Here is a 23033-nt window from a genome sequence, read left to right as displayed (position 1 = left end):
AAATAATTCTAGATCAACGCAATAAGAGCCAACTGACATTAGACAAAGTTTAACTGACTATATCTTTTTAACTGATATAAAGTCTGCGATAATGTTTTTATTGATGATTATCAGAAAATGAGTACCGTAATTTCCCATAACAATAGTCCACTTTTTAGATTTTCTCTTGCTTTACAAGTGTACAAAGCCCTATAGACTAAATGTTTGTTTTAAGATATGTTCCTGTTAGGTGACCTTATTAGCTTTTTTAAACAAATTATAGATAGACCTTATATATAAAGCAAAATAAATAAAAAATAAGCGGTACAATGTTGGGTCCGTAGTTACCCAACTATGGTCCAGAATGATTATATCATCTAAATGATGCATTGGACCAAAGTTGGTATACTGAAACACAACTATGGTTCAGAAAACCGATAATGAAAAATAAAACTCAGATTCGAAATTTATTTAAAAAAAAAGGTATTTTAGGGTAAATTAACATACTTTTCAATATCCGATCAATCGTATCCAAGCACTTCAATTACCAAAAAAGAAAACTTATAACTCCTCATATGTAAAAGCAAAATCAAATTTTTAGGTTAAACATTTTACAGTCAAAATTAGTAGAGAACAAAAGATTTATCTTTAACAAAACACACAAGATTTGTTTTTAAATTAACTAAAAAAATTAAAGTGTTCTAGCTAGCCTAATCTTTTTGCAATTCTGCAACTAAATACAGCTGTCTACTCTTAGAAAATAATTTTCTATTTTCTTTACAATATCTTCTTTAGATTTTAGGACATCCTTTTATATTGGCCACTTCCATATATTCCCAATTTGTTCCATGCAGCTGACCATGTACCCATTTTTTGTTGTTTTCTCGACCACACCCGGAAAATGTTTTTGTTCAGAAATGATTATAACAAAATCGCCTTCAGATATTGTACTAGATTGATTATTTTGTGACGAAGGTTCATCAATGAAGGTTGGTAGCATATCACTAAAAGTCTCTGATGGAGTATCGGAGCCTTAAGAAATTTCTTCTAAACTTTCTTCCTCTGAATCACTCAATGCAAATTTATTAAGCTGCTTACTTTTTTTCTTTTTTCTGTTCCAGAAATACTAGACTTGTTGATATCATCTGGTCCTATACTTTTGCCTGGCTCAACATTTAATTTTTTCTTTTTCCTGATAATCCGGGGAACAGTTTCTGATTTTCTGACATTTTCAAGAAAAGCTGTAAACGATTTATTGATCAAATCATAATCAGAAGACTCATTAACCCTGTTGCTGCTGGAAAGTCTAGCTAAAACCTGATCCCGACTGAAAGGATAAATCCTTGCTTTTCTAAAACCAGACTGTAAATTGGTTGCAGCATTTTCTTTTGTTCTCCCAAACAATTCATTTAAAAGGGATGGAAAAACGTCTTTAGGGACTGTAGGTTGTCTTCTTCCAGCAGAAGAGCTTTTCCCTCATCCAACACTTTTCGCCAATGACTTTTAAAAGGCCGGAAAAAAAAATATCCAGCGGCTGAGTTAAGTGAGTCGAGTTTGGAGGCAATACTACAAAGGCAATGTTATGTTCCTCGCATAATTTAATAACCTTGGGACTTATATGTGAGCTTAAATTATCTCCGATCATGACAGATTTTTCAACTAATAATAATAATAATAATAATAATAATAATAATAATAATAATAATAATAATAATAATAATAATAATAATAATAATAATAATAATAATAATAATAATAATAATAATAATAATAATAATAATAATAATAATAATAATAATAATAGTAATAATAATGACTTTTATTTTCCCATATAATACAAAAATATAAACTTATTGCTAAGGTCTATTACGGCGCAATCTAGCTTATAGCTACTCTACTGAACCCTATGCCTTAAGCTAAAACTAACTACATAACAATTTACATAGGTACTATAATTTATATAAAAAAAAAGCAAATTAAATGTAAATTCGTGAGTTTAGTATTTCATATCAATAAGTACTACACCCTAAACATTATTGCAATCAGATTAGCCACTATAAAACATCATAATATACTACATCAAATATTTAATGTAAGACCTAATTTTTCTTTTAAAAGACACTTCCGGCAAATGTTTCAAATTATTTGGAATCCTGTTGTAAAGCTTCGCTATATTATAAATAAAAGATCTCTCAAAGATAGACGTGGAGTCACGTGGTATGGTTATAAAGCCTTTGTCGCGAAGATCTAAGTTATGTATTTCAGTGCGAAACTTAATTTTTTTGTATAAATATTCTGGACATTTCCTTGCTATTATTTTATAAACTAAAACTATTGAGTGATAAATACGCCTCTCATCCATTCTAAGCCAGTTCAACTCTCTTAATTTAGCCGATACTCCCTGTTCCCTGCCCCGCAGACCCCCAATTAACCTTACGCAATGATTCTGTATTAGTTGGATACGGTATTTATCTTTTTCTAGCAAACATGGTCCATATACTACATCTGCAAAATTAAAATGGGAAAGCACTAAAGAGTCACAGAGCATTCTTTTCGTTGAAGTTGTTAATAAGTGTCTTTGCTTAAATATAAGTTTTAAATTGATAAAGGCTTTCTTTATACACATAATAATGTGTTGAGTGAACCTTAAACTGCTATCTGAAATTAGGCCCAAATTTTTAGCAAAATCGGTGACAATAAGACTTTCGTCATTTAACGTTAATTTAATATTAGGTAAATGTGAATTTTGTGCCCTGTTTCTACCAAAAAGTAAGACTTAAGATTTAGAAGGATTGTTTAGAAACAATGTTTCTGTGAGATTGAAAGAAGCGTTCTTAAATCTTCATTTAATTGATTTATGGTTTGTAGCAATTGGTGTAACTTACAGGATTTATACATTTGTGTATCATCTGCGTAAAAATGAAGAAGTGCCAATCTAATGTATTTGGCCATCTGTGAAGTATACAATGTAAACAGAAGAGGTCCCAAAATGGATCCCTATGGAACACCAAATAAAAGCTGTCTTGCATTGGACAATTTACCATTCAATTTTACCCTTTGACTTCTACCTTGTAAATAACTAGCAATTAAGATGCATGAATGTATATTAAAACCCAGATATTTTAAAATTTCCAAAAGAAGAGTGTGATTTATCCTGTCAAACGCTTTTGAATAGTCTAGAAGAATAAAGACAGTTTGTTCGTCATTTTCGATAGCTTGAATAATATCATCTGTGACCTTCAAAAGCGCCGTCGAGCAACTGTATCCTGGTCGAAATATTATATTATTTATTTAAATCTACTGCGCTTTATTATGGGAAGTAGAATTGACATAAACCAGTCCTCAAAGCTAGATCCATCAAACCATCCACTTTTACTTCTATTATATCTGGTTGCTGCAGGTCCACCTTCGCTCCACGTATCCCACATTTTTTTGGCCTTATAGTTAACATATGGAGGACATAATTCACCTGCAGCACTGCCACACATCATAATAGAAACTGCCGCTTTAGTGGAATTTTTAATTTGTTCCGAATATTTGCAGCCTCGCTTACTTAAAACAGTTTTTTTGCCAGGATCATCTACCAGATTAGTTTCGTCGTAGTTAAATATCGCTGTTTATAATTTGATCATCGACAGCAGCTCGGCATCTCTTAATGTTACTACAAAGCCTCTTCGACAAATCCCCTTTTCTCCGCAGTAAAAAGCCTTCCATCCAACGTTTTCCCGGAAAATTATTTTGAAACCTTGATTCATTGCGCCCGGTACTATCCAAATACATCTTTAATCAAATGGACTCACGGGAAAGCCAAACTCACACATCACAATACAGTATTGAACAAAATACTGTTCTTCTTCCTCAGTAAAAACGCATTTCCGTCCTGGTGGGTTTATATAGTTATTTTTTATTGCTTTTAGTTTTGAAATAATAGTGCTTCGTGGAATATTATAGGTCTCTGAAGCTTTTCTTTGAGACATTTTTCCATTTTTTATATCTCCAATGCACTGCTCCAAAACCTTTTCGGAATAGGGCCTCGCCCCTACTTTTCTACATTCCAATTTTGATCTAGGCATCTGAAAAAGCAATAATTTGTTTTTTAAAAGCTAAGAAATGCAATGTTTTATTTTTTGGCACATAACAATAGTTTGGCACCTATAATAGGTTAATATTAATCTTTAAGAAACTGTATCCCAACAATGATCCACAAATTTCCAACATTGGTCCAGTGGGGTCATTGTTAGGTTCGAAGTTGCCATTTTTCGTAAACAAAAATATTTAAAAAAATAAATTAAGGTTATATTAATTTCAAACATCTTTAATAAGCGGAAACAATAAATATACAGGAAAAAGTATATAAGGTAAATCTTTACCGGAAGGGATGGACAGCACAAAGTTCGCAGGTTATGAAACTCACACTTAACTGAGCCGTTTGATCTTGTAATCGCTCTGCGTCTGGGACTATGCGGACGGCAACTGGAACAACTTCTCTAAATCTCTAGGCGGTTTCAATAGTTGTCTTTGCGCGTAGCTGAATTTTTCGTTCGTTTAAGTGGGGATAACATACACGTGATTTTTTTAAATTTACGCGGTCTTTGGACCATAGTTGCGCTTTAGGACTAAAGTTAGGGGAAACTACGGTATTAAAAAAGATACTGGAGATTTTTTGAGCAAGTTGAGTCACTAGAGAGCCCTGCAACTCCTACATCTGATCTTAGAAGAAATATTAGGTTAAGAGATTTATTAAGTTTTACAGAAATTAGAGGCAATTACCTGAGTACCACATAAACCGTATTTGATGATCGTAGTATTAGTCGATCACAAGATATCCTCTAAAGACTTCAAGGTGAACGCACCAAGACCCAACCGACGTTATTCAAAGTATAAATGACTGTATCTCCTATACTGTTCATCCTACAAAAAATAATATAGCAGGTTTATATATACCAGATCTCAATATACACTATTGCTAATTTGATGATCATTAAAAGATCAGTATTAAGTATGATACTAAAGTTATTTGACAAAGCTAGTCCACGAGATACTTTCCAATGACTTCCAGGTCAAAACATTTAGACATAACTGATGTCAGTCAAAGTTACTACATCTACTAAGCTGTTAATTCATCTAAAATATTATAGCCATTTTAAACAAATCAAGTCTCAGTTTACCAAATTGCTCCTCTTGATAATCATCAGAAAATCAGCAATAAAAAAAAGATACTAAATATTTTTTGATAAAGTTGAGTCATTAGGAAGTCTTGCAACTTTCGGGTCTGATATTACGATTAAATATTAGATTAAAAAGTTTAATAGTCTGTAGATTCATAAGGTAATAAACGAAAAATACACAAAATCACAAGATATCCTATCCTAAAGATGTCAAAAACGTAAAGGTCAACGCAACCAGAACAAACTGACGTTAGCCAAAGCTTAGATGACTATATCTACTAAACTGTTAACCATTTAAAAATGTTATAGCAGTTTTGCTCATTTTTGCTGCGATATTGCTCTTAGTGATAATCATTAAAAAGTCAGTAATAAAAAAGATACTGAAGATGATTTTCTGAAAGTTGAAACTACTACGTTTGATATTAGAAGAATTATTAGGTTAAGAGATTCAATAACCCTAACTGAAATTATAAGCCAATTAACTTAATACCAAATAAACCAAATTTAATAAAAGCAGCATCAGTGGATTTCAAGATATCTTTCAACGGCTTCTAGGTTGACGCACCAAGACCCAATTGACGTAATCCAAAGCCTATATAACCATATCTCTTAAACTGTTAATCCTATAAGAATTATTATAAGAGCTTTTGGTGTAATATATGTCTTAATCTACAATGTTATTTTGTTTATGATTATCAAAAATCAGCATTGAGAATTATATTCAAGATTATTTGATGAATTAGAGTCAATAGGGAGGTTTGCAATTTGTAATAATCTGATATCAGACAAAGTTTAAATGAGAATCAATCAAGAAAAACCAAATAAATTTATTATATAAAATTTCGACATATACAGGGTGATTTTAAGTCGATACTTTTTTTAACTGTGTATAGAACTTGGTAAAATAAACATTTTTTTCAAATAACTTTATTCAAAAAACCGAAAAATAAAAAAATTGCATTGCCAAAATGTTACAAAATGAGTCCAATACGGTCCTCTCTAATTTAAATAAGTTGTCCAAAGTTGTCACCATTAACTTCAAGACAACGATTTGCTCGACGTAACTACTATTCCGTAACGGCACGCAATAGGGAAATCGGTTTTTGTCTAACTGTCGCCGCAGCCTGCTCAATATGTGCTATTAGTTCTTCTTGTGTGTCGATAGGAGTCTTGAAAATTAAACTTTTCATATACCCCCACAAAAAAAAGTCACATGGATTTAGGTCTGGCGACCTTGGTGGCCATGCAACTGGTCCATTTCGGCCAATCCACCGATTTGGCTAACTTATATCCAAAAATTCGCTCACTTCTTATCTAAAATGGGCAGGTGCTCCATCCTGCAGGAGCCACATAGCTTGCCTGATATTCAGTGGCACGTCTTCTAACAGAACAGGCAGATTATTTTGCAAAAAGTCGAAATAAACATCGCCCGTCAAACGGTCTGGTAAGATAAATGTTCCAACAAGTATCCCATTCACAATTCCTCCCCACACATTAGCAGAAAAGCGGTGTTGAAAATTGGTTCTGCGAATTGCATGGAGATTATCAACAGATCAAACATGCGAATTTCGAAAATTGTTTCCGATTTGTCTACAAATTCCGTTTCAGGTGAATGTTGCCTCATCCATGGCTAAAATTTTATTCGAAAAATGTTGATCATTTTCATGTTGTTGTAGGAACCATTCACAAAACTGAACTCTGCGGGGGAAGTCTTCAGGCAGTAGCGCTTGGACACGTTTAACGTGAAAGGGATTAAATTTATTCTCGCGCAATGTTGTCCATACTTTTGTTTGACTTAATCCGACCTGCCCTGCAACAACTCGAGTACTTGTTGTTGGATCTTCCTGCATGCCCTCCACGATGCTTCCGTAAATCGCCAGTATCCCTAGCCCGTTGAATAAGATTTATGAAACTTCTGGGTGTAGGATGATTCTGCAAAGGAAAGTGGTCTGCGTATAATACCGAAGCAGCAGCAGCACTTTGAAGACACTTTCCATAAATAAGCAACATATCCACAAGTTCATTGTTTTCATAACGATGTGCCATTTTTAGGATTTGCAAATTTAAAATTAACAACAATAAACCAAAAGTGTCTAAGACTAACTGATCGGTACAATGCGTGATCGATAATACAAAAATTCGAGCAAAAACTAAACATAAACAGACGATAAAAAACAAACCCATATTCACTTTTTTTATTCTGTCCCTTGTCCCTTGTTTTTGAGTGTATCGCAAAAAGTTATTTGAAAAAAATGTATATTTTACCGAGTTCTATACACAGTTAAAAAAAATATCAACTTAAAAATCACCCTGTATATGCGAAAAACGCGCCAATAGGGCATCTGTGAACTTGAATCAAAATAAATGATAGTGCATGTAAAAGGTTTGGTATTACAGACTTGATAGATATTATTTTGGTCCTTATTAGTAAATTAACATAAGAATTATTGCTAATTAAACAACTGATATGTTTGATTTTGCTTAAGTTCAATATATTTAGTTTATTTTATAATGTAAAAGTGATTATTTTATTATAGGTATGATGTTATTTACATTTCTTTTAAACTAAATAATATTATATTTACTTGTTACTTACTAAAAAAAATTAAACAAAAATATATGTTTACACGTTTATTTTTTACTACAGAAAAGAAAAAACTAAAACAATAGGATTTTTTAAATTACATTCCTTTGTAAAAAAGTAAAATAAAAACCAAATTATTATTATAATTACAGGTTTATTCTTTATTGTGTGTATATTTCTTAACAGTCATTAAAAAATCAGTAATAAAAAAGATACTGAAGGTTTTCTGTTAAAGTTATATCACTAGGAATCCTTGAAACTTCTACGTCTGATGTTAGAAAAAATTATTAGGATTGAGAGATCTAATGGTTTTTACAGAAATCATTGAGCAATTAACTAGAGACTAAACACACCAGATTTTATGATAGTAGCATCAGTAGATTTCAAGATATCCTTGAAGGACTTCTATATTATAAGCAATATTTATCATAAAATCAATATTAGGAAGGATATGGAAAAATTATCTGATAATTATGGACCACTTAGGAGCAACAAATAACTTGTAACTTCCGATAAAGTTAAGTCGTAACTTCTACGTTTGATGTTAAACATTTTAATATTAAATGTCCTTTACAGAACATCGAGCACTTAACTGATGATGAAATAATCCACATTTGAGGATCGTAGATCTTAAAATAACATCCAAAGACTCGCATCAAAACCCAACTGACCTCATCCAAAGTTTAAATGCGGTATCTCATAAACTGTTAATCCTATAAAAAAATATGAGGGCAGAAATATTGGATAGACCAAGCCTGAATCTACAATATTGCTTTTTTTATCGTCCTCAATAAATCAGTGATAAGAGTGATACTGTGAATTATTTGATAAAGTTGAATCAATAAGGAGATCTGCAGTTTCTAGGTTTACTATTAAGGTAACCGAGGGCAATAAGGCCCACCAGATATTAAGGCCCAATGCTGGTTTTCCCGATGGAAAGCGCCTAAAATATTTATATCTGTTAATAATATTTGGTATTATTGTGGCCGGAAACGTAATTCTGTTCTATGGTTATGAGCCTCCTGGCTTGTTCTATGGTGTTACGTTTCGCTGTGCTATATTTTATAAGAGTTTCGACCGGTAAGTTAGCAAATAAATTGTTTTAATAATACGTACATTTTTCATTACATATGCATGATAATCTATGTCTGATAGTTTCATTTTATGTTGGGTTTGTTTGTTGTTTCATAACCTCAAAATAAATTTTATTGTGCTACAGGTTATAAGGCCCGGGCCTTATTTTCTGCAAAGCATTGAAAAAAGGCTTGGGCTTTATTTTCTGCCGCTATGAATACACGTATTCATTAGATTTATTTATTCTTTTACAGAAGATGGGTAAAAAAGGCAGAGGGATAAGGGCAAATTGGGATGAAGAGATGATGAGAGAGGCATTAAATCATATTAACGAGGGAAAATCTCAGCGCTGGGTGAAACAAAAATGCGGAAGAAACACTTAGGAACCACATTGAATCACAAAGCGTGAAGAGAAAACTAGGTAGAATAGAAAAACAATTTTAACCGATAATGAAGAAACTGATCTTGAGAATAAAATAATTCGGCTAGCCGATAAAGGTTTTCCTCTTACACCAAAAGCATTAAAGGTCTGTGTTTAGGTATGTTGAGCAAAAGAAAATTAAGCATTGCTTCAATCAGGAAAAACGTCTCGCTGATAAGGAGTGGATAAGGACATTTCTAAAAAATCATCTGAGAATATCAAAACGTCGATCTGAATTTATGAATCCAGCAAGAGCCCAAAAATTAAATCGTTTTATCGTAGAAGATCATTTCAAAAAACTAGGAGATTTGTTGGAGTGCACTCAATTAAAAAATAATGAACCAAAAATTTATCATATGAACGAGAAGGGTCGCTTGACTCTTCACCACCAACAAAAAAGGTTCTAGCAGCCAAAGGAGCAAAACGAGTGCATTTCATTTCTCATGAACACGCCGAAAACGCAACTATTGACGCTTGCGCTAATGTTCTCGGACATGCCATACCGCCTGTCATTCTTTTTAAGGGCAAGAGAATGAAGCCAACCTACTCAGATGGCTTACTGGCTGGCTCAAAAGTTATGATGAGTCCTAAAAGGAGCATGACGATAGAAACGTTTGATAAATGGCTAGACCATTTCATTGAATACATGTCGCCTCCGCCAGTAATTTTAATTTTTGATAGGGCCAAATGCCATTTGGATATTAACATTGCTGAGAAAGCAGAAGCTCATGACATTCACTTAGTAACACCACCCATGAGCTTCAGCCGATGGACAAATCTATATTTCGAACATTTGAAGCTTATTGGGACGATGAATTATTAAAGTACTGGGATAAACATCCTACACGTGATTTAAACAGGGAAAGATTTTCTGAAATTTTTACACCTACATGGCAAAAAGCAATGTCCATTGGAAATATTACATGCAGCTTTCGAGCTACGGGGATATGCCCTTATGATAAGGATGTTCTTTCCATTGAAGCATTTGCCCCAAGTCTTGTAACTGAGAGACCTTACCAGGAGACGACCGCCGCCGCCGATAATTCGGAATATGACTTAGATGACAACCTGCCTTTAAGTGAATTGCGTAAAAAATTAATCCCTTTGAAGATTTCCTTCGCGGAAGTGTTAACAACACCAAATCTAGTCAAAAAAAATCTGCTCCGAGATGTAAAGCTATAAATTACAAAGCAATTGAAGTCAAGCGATCCGTATTTTTAAAGGAGGTGGAGTCTTAACTTGATCCCGTTCCAGCATTACCGAATACCGCTAAATCGCCATCTGAATCTGTGTCTTCCATTGCATCAGAACATAACGAGGAATGGCACTGTGTGATTTGCTACGAATACTATGTTGCAGATATGAGACGATGTACTTCTTGTGGTTTTCGGGTCCATGAGGATTGTGTTGGTTTGACTGAGGACGATACTGAACATTTTTTGTGTCCAGGCTGTATGCTTTAAGTATTAGATTTATACTTAATACGATATTTTACCTATCTTTGATACTGTTTTTTTAGTGTGTAACATTTATTTTTTATTCTCTCAGTATTTTGTTAAACTGTTCTTTTTTTTATTTTTCATTCAAATCTTATTATATGTCAATGCAGATATTAAGGCCCAAAAGGATATTTTTAATATTTATGTTTGGATATCAATATTTTAATATTTTCTTTTTATTTTTTTAGTGTTGTTTAACCGTTTGACTCGTTTTTTGTTCATTTAAATATATGGGCCTCATTATATGCACTTGCAGGCTTTAAGGCCGAGAAGACAATTTGTTTAATGTTCGCGTCTCGACTTACATATAAGTATGGTTATTTTGTGTTCAAACATTACCATAATGTTGTTTATACCCTTTTCTATTTTTTATAATAATAAAAGTTTTAAAAAAGTAAATTTCTCTCGTAGATATTAATTATAATTTCTTAGGTGGGCCTTATTACCCCCGGGTACCTTACACAAAATATTAAATTTAATGGTTTAAGTTATTATAAATAAATTCTAGGCCAATTGTATACGACATAAACGATATTTGATGAACAATAGTAGATCACAAGATATTCTCTAATTTCTGGATTTTTTGGGTCGATGCAACAAGAGCAAACTGATGTCAGACAAAGCTTAAATGACCACATTTCCTAAATTATCAATCTTCTAAAAAATATTAAACCAGCCTTAGATACTACATATCTCAGTGCATTGTATTGCTTATTTTAATATTTATCATTAAATCAATATAAAAAATGATACTGAAGAATATCTAATAAAGTTGAGTTACTAGGCAGCTGGTTACTACCTGAAATATTAGATTAGAAGATGTGATAGTTTTTACAAAGATTCATTATTTATATACTAAATAAACTATATTCGAGAATCGTAGCATCAGTAGGTTAGGAGATATTCTTCAATGACTTCTATGTCGACGCACCAAGAACCAAGTGACGTCATCCAATACTTAAATGATATTTCCTTAATGAATATCCCTTTAAAGAATATTATGATTGGTTTGGTTAGATACGCTTTCCCTTAAACTGTACCTTAATTAATTATGATCAGACAAAACATTTTCATGTTTGAAAATGGAGACGCGTAAGATATGGCCATTAAACAGATCTGTAGCTCTTGGGCCTGATAACTTTTTAAATATAAGAGTTTGAGTTACAAAAGTAATAACAATATCCAAGAGCAATGGATTTTATTTCAAAAGAACTTTCTTTAATCGTTATAGCTTTAGTAGATCAGAAATCAATTAGTGAACACTTCAAAGTTCAACTAACCTCAGCAAGAATTTAATGGATGATGGTATTTTATAAATTGTTGATCTCTTAGATGATGATTTTATGGTTGCCTTAACTAGATTATATTGTATTTTAGCATGTTGCTTATATTTATGATCAGACTACTAAAGAAGATTTGTTAGATTTCCCTAAGGAGTTTGATCACTCAGAGTCATTATTCACAATTCACCTTCAGGTTAGGGTATTTGATTAAGTACAAATTCTAAAGCTTGGAAAGTCTTCACAAACATTAAAGAAAAATTGATTTTTGTTTAGGTGAACTTCATTTGATAAATGAAGCTTCGGTAGATCAAACGATATTGACTAAAGAATCTTACTAGGTAGAAAATAAGAATAGAAATAATATGACCTTTTATACTTTGAATAAAAGAGCTCTAGTTTCTAAAAGCCTCTATTTATATGCTTTAAAATATTATTTTCAGGTACCTGTTTTATGTTATGGTCGGACACAATAGACAATCTCTCCTCGTACAAAATGGACGGAGCCTCTTTCCATACAATGCGATATTCATGCGACCATACAATGGAAGTTGGATTCAGTTTTGACACCAAAACCGCTGCGGAGGAAATGTGGGGACACATCGAAAAGTTGGTGGCGTGTCCGGAGAATATCTCACTAAGCACCCCCGGTAGGTAGAAGTTTAATGAAAGGGGTTATTTTGCATTTCGGTGTTATCTGAGTGCGATGGAGTTGAAAAGTTGGGTTAAATGGGGTTTGTTTCTTAAAAGGGAGACTTAGGAGAAAAATTTGATCGGAAGTTTTATTATTTAAAAGTGTAGACAAGATAATTGAATGAAATAAAAAATCAGCAAGGAACATTAAAATTTTTTTTTCTGGTTAAATCTCAAGGTACAAATCAAAAAATATATTTTTTAAATACTATATGCTAAACAAAATTAAGTTTTGATTATATTTTAATTTTTTTAGCTTTTTTTGTGAAGAGTAAATGATTCTCATCTCTTTCCAGTCATTGCTTAATTTCGAGAGTCATGACTGTTTATGGTATCAGCTTTCGCCATACTCCTATATCCTCTATGGTTCTCATTACTTCTTCTACTGACGTATTTGTAAGCTCCTTGATTTTTTTATGAATCTTGTTCTGGCATCTCGTTCTCTTTCCATCACTGTCCCTTGGATCACAATTTTATTCATCCCGTCCTTCTTTATATTCAAATATGTGCCTCTGAATTCTTGAGAGTACCCCTTTAATGATCCCGAATAATCCAGGTACTTTCTGATATGCCAATAATGGCTAAATCTTTCATGGCCTCTTCGACAATCATTACTTTCTTAGGTTTATTAAGACCTTGAACGTTCCACGTGCAGATTTTACGCAATGACGACTTCTGGTTGTGTCTTTTTCCAATAGCATAATTTTCAGTTATTTATTTAGATTTGTACCGAAAAGAAATTACCAGTGGTTCATCATACATTGAAAATAATTTAAAGTGTATGAAGGAGGAAACTAGCAGTTGCTAATTAGTAGGTCTTCTGATCTTTATGGTTAAAAAATCATGAAATAAACTAGGGGTCTCTAAAAAAATAACTAGTGGCTTATTTTATCAGTAAAAAAAGTTTACCATGAAGGAAACTGCAGGTTTCTAAAAACATTGCCTTATAAACATTGAAAATAATTCAAAGTTTATAAAAGGAACGAACTAGGGGCTCTACATTATTATAACTAGAGGAATATCGTAATTTTAATATATATATTTAAATAAGTGCATCAGGAAAATTACTAGACTTTTTTTTATTTGAATGCAGAACCAAAAACCAAACAAACCAAATGAAAGTTTTTACAGGAATTGAATTAGTTCATTTATTCGTATGAAAATATAAATGAATAATAACTTCGAGAAAAAATTGTATGTAGGAGTGCGTATTAAAATAAGTACCGGTTCCTAAAATGTTTCTTTCATAATAGAGTGTGATCTAAAATATTGAGTAAGAAGTTTTGGCTTTAGAGGTCAGTTTTACCAAAAATATACAATATCTCAAAAACTGAAAAAAATAAGCACTGACAGATTAACGAAACATTTCTCAAGATATTATCGAGTAAGAAGCTTTGGGTTTAAAGGTGTCATGAGGTTCCTAAGGCCCAAAAACTAGTACGGGCTTATTCAAATATTACTACTAATGTATTTGAAACTAAAAATGCAAAAATATAAAAAACTTCAGGTAGGTTTTGTTGCTAAAATATCCGAATAAGATGTAATGAAATATAAACAAGCCTAAAATTAAAACCCTAATAAGAATTTATATAAAAACAATAATACAAAGCAAAGTGTTTGTCAATTTTTTATCTTGTTTTTTGTTTCCAATTCGAATGTTTCGGTTTTTCGAAAACTTTACTTTTTTAAGTTTTTGTGAAAAATAAATATTATTTATAAAAATATATCAAATTTCGAACCAAAAAAAATTAACTAAGATTTTGGTAGTTTTTTTTAAATTTTTTAAATTAAATTTTTGCTTTTCATAAGTGATTATGAGTAACCAAAAATACGTGTAGATTTTTCGAAAAGTATACTTTTAATTTTTTTATTTGTTTTTAATGTAAACGAAAAAGGAAACGTTTAATCAAAAGACCAAGCCCAGGGTATATGATAGTATTTTTTTTACTTTCATTAAATAATTTTCAGCTATTTTTAATTTAATTTTCTTGGTCGTATGGAATTTTTGATTGTTCTCTATATTTCGCCAAAAAATCAATTTTATGGCGTATTTAATACAATATTAACATTTACTTAATGTACATTTTCTTTAATTTTTAATGTTATTAAAAAGTCATACTATTCTTTAAAGCCATTGTATGCAAACAGAAATATAATTAATTTTAAGGTAAGGAAAAAACTGTGTGAGTCTTTAGTATTACCTATTATGAATTACTGCAATATTGTTTATTTTCCATGTTTAGACAAAATCACTGCGTACCGTTTGCAAAAGCTGCAAAATCAATGCTGCAGATTTATTTATGGACTGAGAAAGTATGATAGAGTCTCTGCAAGGCTATGTAAACTTAGTTGGCTGCACGTGGAAAATCTATTCTCTTTGCAATTGGCGGTTTTTATGCATAAACTGCTAGCGTCGTCTACTGCTCCCTACCTCCGCAAAAAACTTACTTTTCGGAAAAATTTACATGAAGCAAATCTGAGATTTATAAATAAGTTGTCAATTTCTAGATATCGAACAGCCTTCTTTCGTCGTAGTTTTCTGTATAATGCTGTGGCAATTTACAATGACCTTGTTCCGAATCCTATAAAAGAAATGTCAGTAGCGGGTTTCAAGAAAAAACTAAAGCTGCATTTTTTAACAAAACATAATAGCTAAATTGTCAGTAGGTATTTCTTATTTTATAATTTTTTTATTTTTATGGACCAATGGGTGTATATCTATTTATTTTTATATTAATATTAGTGTTACCATTACAAATGTTAATATTTTTCTTTCTGTTGTGCTATCTAAAATAATTTTGCTTACTTTTTTTAAATAGGTTAAGTAGATTAGCCTTTGGCTAGACTTCGCCTATGTACACTATTGAAAAGTACAAATAAAGCCATTATTTATTTATTTTCTTGAGAATTATATATTTTTTCACTACTTGTATGGAGAAGTTAATTTCTTTTTCTAAATAACGCTTATAGCATTCTACTATTAAATGATTAAATACTTAATGTTCTGTTTTTAGTTTGTGAAAAACAAAATTAACAAAAAACCAAATTCTAAAAATTTCAAAATAAAATAATATTCACGCAGCTTAGTCCATCAAAATCCTTTAATTTTCGAATATTTTTTCAGTCTGAACAGACATATATATCTACTTATTTTTAATTAGAAAAATCATATTTAAAACTGCTATCACCATTTTCACCTTGTTTTAAAATTTCAAATTTGAATAGGTTTTTGTTGTTTTTTTTTTAATTTCTTTATTAATTTTTTAATAGAAATTAAATAGATTATTAGATAGAGATTAAATGATTTTTATATAAAAAATACTTTTTGACAACTGTTTGACTTCCACTAAATTTTTAACAAATTAATGAAAAGTATAGAAAAGTTCCAACAGATTTTACAGATACAGGAAAAACCAAAAATTTTAACAAATGGACAAGCCCAAAAGATATAATTTGCTTTAAATTTTGTTTAATACACACGTTCTAAATTTTTAATAAAAAAAAAATAAAATAATTTTTGAAAAATATTCTCATTATTTTCCGACTTTAAATAAATCAAATTTTGAAAAAAAATTGTATGGTAAATTTTTAGAAACATAGTTTTAGTGAATTATAAAAAAAATTAACATTTCTAGTTTACAGGTTTTCTTTACTATTGTCGTGATTTTTTTTTAAATTAAAAAATCAATTTAATGTACTTTAAATCTTTTTTATATGACCCCATTATACTGCAAAAAAAAACAATTTGGTTAAGTCGTAAACTCTTTAAAATGTGTTACAATTTTAAAAATAAAAACACCTTTTTATAGTAAATTTTGTATTTTTCTGAGCATTTCAACTTCAAAATTTCCAGTAGTTTTAGACAAAAACTAAAAACAAAATGACCATAAAAATTTAAGTTTTAATTTTTGAATTCGTTAAATCTATTGCAAAAAATAAAAATATTCATACAGGGTGTCCCAAAAGTCGTCGATCAAACTTAAAGAGGAGAAGGGGGAGGTCATTTTGAATTAAAATAACTATATATGTTGTTATCTAATTGTTGACAGTTATTTAAAATTTTGTACAGAGTGTTTCAAAATATTCATAGGATATACGTGAATAGTGAAATTCCTGGCCAGCATTTAACAAAAGTAAACTGTAACACACAAATACAAAAAAAAAAACACAAAATTTAACAAAAGTAAAACGCAAAATTTAACAACAATTATTCTTTAAAACAAACACATTTCACAGAATATACAAAAAAATAAAAACTAAAAATAAAATATTAAAAAAATAAGTCTTACATTTTTTTTCGAACTTTCATTTCTGCAAAATCATTAATGATATCAATAAAATTTATGTTATTTGTCACATCTAGTTCAATATTTAATATTGCCAAAGGTTCTAGTCTTTCTTGTTCGAGGGTTGATCTTAAATATGACTTGATGCGTTTCAAACAAGAGAAACTTCGTTCAGCAGAACAGTTTGAGACCGGTAAACAAATGCACAATCAAAATACAATGTCAATATTTGGATATATACTTTTTAAGTTCATGGTTGTAAACCACTCATATAGTTTTAAAATGGAGCACTGGGTGTCTTTTTTGGAATGTAACACATGCTCCAGAAAATGTGATGCTTCACCTTCAAAGTTTATGTCTAGGTCGTTGGGATAGCTCTCCTGTAGGAACAGAACAGTTTTTTTTTAATTCACCAGAACTCATATTCCTCAGTTGAGTAATATCTAGGAAAGAAATTTTTTTATTAAATTCTTCGTAACATGCTCGCCGTTTGAGAATTTCAACTAGAAGGGAATCAATTATAGGTAAAAAGGTTGAAACTCTAAATTCATCTCTTCCAGTCAAAACTACCTCGTTATCTCTAGTTTCACCAGGTTGTAGTTTAGCTATTTTTTTCCGTTTGTGGTCTTTTTCGTACGTTATTCACTTAGTACACAAATTTCCTCGCATAGTTTTCATATACGTCAAATTTGTCTCGGACTGATTTGAACAACGCAATTAGAGAATCATATTATAATGTAATGGTTTGAATTATATTTGTCTCTACTTTTTGTAATGATGTATTTACCACATTTATCCTTTCCAGAAAAAATCCCCAGAATACTACATAAGGAAATTTCGATTATTAGTCGTTCCAAGTTTCTCCTCTTTGCCTCTTAAACCTAAACCTCGCAAAGATAAAGACTTTACAATTGCTACTACTCGCTCCAGGACACTTCTCCAATAGGCAATTTCATTTTGTGTCCCTTTACCAAGTAACAAATCAATCCTTTCGAGTTTATTTTGCCGGCATAAGAAATTGTAAGCACATGTTTTATGGTTGGTTGAATTTTCATGTTCCTGAACCCTTTTAACCATATTTTTCCAGTCATAAAAGCCACCCGAGCCAAACTAAGAATCAATATTTTTTAAAAGTAAGCAAGCAGCACAAAACACTCGACCTAATTTTTCCGAATAAACGATCCAGTTTCGGCTAGTTTTTTCACCATTGGGTAATTTTCTTCCGAATACTGATATTGGGCAATATCGTGTCTGATCTGAATATTCATGTTTGCTATTTGAAAAATTTAATTTTTTGATATCCTGTTTGAAATTCTGATTTGCTATATAGTTACATGTATATTCGTTTATTATCCAATTACTAGGATCTTCTGATATGTTGTGATTTATTTTATTATCCAAGTACTTGGATCTTCTTTTTGTGCTGAAGATGGTCCAGGACTACACGCATCTTCTGGCGTAGAAAATGTAGTCGGTGGTCTTAGATGGACTCTAGGTAAATCTACAGAATCAGAGCAAGAATCTTCCTGTACTTTCCGGTCGTCCTGCTCCTGTGTATCCGAGTTGGTTAATTTCTTAAACATATCTTTTAATTTAGGGGTCTTTTTAAGAACTTCTTCCATTTCCAACATCAATTTGGATTAAACATGCGAACTGGAATAATTGAGGGTAAGTTAATTGGCCCTTTTGAATTACCAAGACGACTCAATGGGGAAAGCTACCTCAATTTTTTACAAAATCATTTAAATCGCTTACTAGAAGACGTATCCTTAGAAACACGTCGAAACCTGTGGCTGCAGCATGATGGAGCTCCTCCACACTACGCTCGAGTAGTGAGAGTTTATATCAACCAACAGTTTCCAAATCGTTGGATTGGAAGAGGTGGGACTATCCGCTGGCCACCGCGGTCCCCCGACCTTAACTCATTGGACTTTTTTTTGTGGGGTTATTTTAAAGAATTAGTTTACGCTACAAAAAGTCGCACTGAACAGAAATTGGGTCAAAAAATAGAAGAAGCGATCAGAGTGATCAATAACAACCAGCGGAGATTCCAACGGTTAAAAAGAAATTTTATTCGACGATGTAGATTATGTGTAAGGGTAGGCGGCAGACATTTTGAACATTTATTGTAGTTAATACCTTATTAATAATTAAATGAAAAAAAATATTATTACAATTTCTTGTATTTTTGAAAAAATGTGGCAATGATACAATTAAAGTATTTTCCATTAGAAATTGGGTAAGACAAATCTGTATTCAAGTCTTTAATTATGTTATCAAACTAAAGCTCGGAAATATCGAAATGGCCATGGTGCGCAGTGGCAAAATCCTCGAAAGCCCACTTTAGGCCGTTGGTTTATCATTTTTTGTCTTCATCGCACACTGACTATCTCATTCTTTCTTCCCGCACCTCAAAGGCCATTTCGATACGGGCGAGTTGTACATTAATTTCTCAAGATTTTCTAAGGATGAGTCAGTTTTTTAAAGGTTAATTTCATTGAATCAGCATCCATTAAAAAAATTATTCATATTTTTTGAAAACAAAACTTGTTTTTAAGATCATATTTTTCTTAACTAGAAGAGAACAGAGTTTTTGAAACTATTTTAAAATTAAAAGACACTCCTAAGAATTAAACATGACTAAAAACAAATCAGTGGAATAATCCGTTTATTTTGCATAATTTTTTTTATTATTGCCAGCATTCAATTTTAATAGAAAGTGCAAAATATTTTTTCTGAAAAAAAGTAAAAAAAAATTAAAAAGTGATTTTTTGGGTTTTGTTTAAGTTTGGGATTTTTCCTACTGTATAAAAAAAACTTAAAACATAATTAAAATAAATTTAACTTGCGTTATGTCATCCAATACGTAAATAATAAATAAATAACATTGTTCTAAGTTTATACGTTCTAAAATGATAATAAATCACAAAGTAAACGAGGCATATATAATTAATAAAAGTTAGTTTTTATGTGACTAACTCGGAAAGTCCTGATGTGTAAATTCGTCTAAAATTTATGGTACATTGTCAAATTGTTTCTAATTTTTAATGTGTCTATGTACTAATGTGGCTATTTTTAAATCTTGTTATTTTTTATGTCCTGATTTACTTATGATTTCTATTCTTTCTGTGCGTTTGTAGTAAGAATGATATTTGAAAGTATAATTAAAAAATGTTATTGACTGTATTTAATTTTTGATCAGAATCCTGAAATTGATAGGCCTCATGCTTTCGTTGTTTTAAAAGTTTTATAAAATGATTAGTATTTTATTGATTATAATTTATAATAAGTAAGAATTTTTTATTCAGATATAAATTACATAAATTTTACCTGCAACTTGATTTAATTCAAAATTGCTAAATATCTTGTCAATCTATACGTGGATATAAAGCATATTCTAAAAAGTTTACCACTTTACAAATAGAGCAATTATTAAACTTTCACCATTTTGGTAATAATTTTTGACAATTAGTACGTGTCGTTCTACTGTATATTGCTCTATGTTTACTAATGCCCATCTTTCAACTTTCCATCTCAGATCACATTATAATCAGGTGACGTTCAAATTTTGCATTCTTATTGAAACACCTTTTATTTCTAGAATTTGTGTAATACACGAATATTTACATTTTTTTAATATTAAAAATTTTTTTCTTAATTTTTTTTTGTACTTATTTATGCGTTCTCGTTTGTTTTAATATTTATTAAGTTTTTTGATAGAATATACTATTGAAAATTTCTGAAAAAATAGCACCTTATCGGAATTTGCAAATTCTTTCGAAATTTTGACTTTTTTAATTCCTATAAGGTTTTTAGTAGAATCCAAAAAATTGCATATAAACCAATAATATTAAAATTTAAAAATAAAGTAAATTTTCTATAAATTTCGATAAAATTGCATATTTTTCTAACGAAAACTCGAAATAGAAATAAGAAATCCACTTATATATAACACATTTCTAACGTACAAATAACTTAATCTTTTACACACTTACCACATATATCTAATGTTTACCTAAACAACTGATAATTTCCCTGACTCACGGGTTACCCACATTTCCAAACAAACAGATAATCAATCCCCACATATTTGTTTAGGGCCTTGTAATATTTATTTAATGATACATATATTTCAGTATACGAGGGTCAAAATATTAAACTACATAATTTCTAGGCAAAAAGAAGAAGAAGAAAGAGAAAAAAGAAAAACCCGCTCCTTTACCTAGTAAAAACCACATTTCTCAGCCATGCTGTTTCCAGCACATCACCTCCGTAGACAAGGAGGATACGGAGAGGTACTACTCCCTCAAGGAACTTCTTCCCAGGACACCTGGAGTACTAAATCCCAGAATACATCAGCTGGACGATTCTTAAATGGGGCATCTATTTATTCAGCTTGTAGTACCTAAAGAATCTTGTATATATTGACTGAAAAAAGAATGAATTTAGTACATGGTAAGGCTATGTAATGCGTCTAGTGTAGTGTTAAAATATAGTTTTACATTTTATAGGTTAGGCATCCTTATATAACAGAGTTTACTAAAATATCGAAACCAAACATTTCTTATGAGAACCTTTATATTTTGTAATAATATTTTAAATACCTAATGTAGGTTATAAGTGTTTCTAGACCTATACTAAATAAATATTACAACCCATTGGTAAAAAAGTCACTTTGCATTAATATTTTTTTGGTGTAAGAAAGTGATACTTTTGCCAAAAATATCTATTAGAAAATCCCCTTTTTAGCAGTGGTTTTAAAATAAAGAAATGTTTTGCTTCTGATCTGTGATAATTTTTTTTTCTTTTATTTAGTACTAATTTGTTTTAGGTGTAGCTTAGGCTTTAAGACAGTTAAATTAAAATTGTAAATTAAATATAAAAAATTATTTAATAAGCTTTTATATTATATTTCTTATATAATAGAGTTCATATGGTAGAGTTTTCAATAATATATATGTTGCTGTTGAACGTGAGGGACCCAATGCAACCTTAATAAAACTGTAGTAGAGCATTTTATACTATTTAATATATTAATATAATTATGTAATAAAAATCTTGCGATTTAACTAGTCGGCTATGACTCACCCTGCCCTTTACATGAAATAATATGCACACACTCTACATTAAGTCAGTAGAGATAAATGAAAAATTGTAAATAAATTGTATACCCGAAAAATTAAAAATTCCAAACTTTGGAGGCCGATATCTCGGCTTTTATAGGCACTATCCGGAAAATTCCAACGGTTATGTCTAAGTTTTGTCCTTTCAAACCCAACAAGATCCGCAAGGTCGTAGCTCTAATATTAGCCAAGATATCACATTTTCAGAGCCCATTTTTGAGCTGAAAAACGAGGTCGAAAAATGACTTTTTTTCCGAATTTTCAAAGTGCTCGCATTCCCGTAATTCTGTTCGACTCCCGTTATAACCCGGTGTTTTCGTGGTGTAGATGATGAGAGCAAGCAGCTGTTATAGTTAGTTTGATTTCCAAAAAAAAAACAATTTTTGATGAAAAAGTTTGATACGTATACCCGCAATTATACCCACAAAATGAAAAGTCTCAAACTTTGAAATTCTGATTTATACATCCCTATCTCAATGTGAAAGTTAGAAGGGAATAGAAATAAATTTTTTTTTCGGGTATACCTAGACACATTACGAGAGTATAACCGTTGATTGAATAATAGGTATAACACTAATGCCAGAAGTTCGAAACTCTACTTGGAAAATTAAACGATAATATGAAAAATAGGTCGAAAAATCAAACTCTTATTTATATATCCCAATCCCAATTTCTGTTTTCTGATTCGCAAAAAAAAATTAAAATTTCTGATTCGCGTGTGGAAATTTCTGCTTATGACTTAAAGAAGTGATGCAAGTCCTTTTAACAGAATTTGGTAAGTTAAGAAAGTTAAGGTTTTAATTGTGAATTCAAGTAGAAAACCCTTTATGATTTTTTAAATTTTGCATTTTTTAACTCCATCCTCACTTTACCTAAGGAAAAATTAAAAAGAAAATTGGTTTTTAGACGTCCTTTTAACTTTCAGC

At 30.8% G+C, this 23033-nt stretch overlaps 1 protein-coding gene across 1 annotated transcript in view; it reads left to right on the top strand.

The window, feature by feature from the left end:
- The window catches only part of LOC126738200 (uncharacterized), a 112534-nt gene extending 90481 nt beyond the window's left edge, over window positions 1-22053 (top strand). The window contains exons 5-6 of the mRNA XM_050443409.1: window positions 12449-12655; window positions 21159-22053. Coding sequence (XP_050299366.1) covers window positions 12449-12655; window positions 21159-21358 — 407 coding nt within the window. The 3' untranslated portion in view covers window positions 21359-22053. The remainder of the gene's footprint in view (window positions 1-12448; window positions 12656-21158) is intronic.
- The last annotated feature ends 980 nt before the right edge of the window (window positions 22054-23033 follow it).

This window comes from Anthonomus grandis, chromosome 7, assembly GCF_022605725.1.
Source record: "Anthonomus grandis grandis chromosome 7, icAntGran1.3, whole genome shotgun sequence".
In the NCBI taxonomy this organism is placed as follows: domain Eukaryota; kingdom Metazoa; phylum Arthropoda; class Insecta; order Coleoptera; family Curculionidae; genus Anthonomus; species Anthonomus grandis.
Note: the sequence above shows the minus strand (reverse complement) of the source record. Positions and strands in the feature narration are given on the sequence as shown.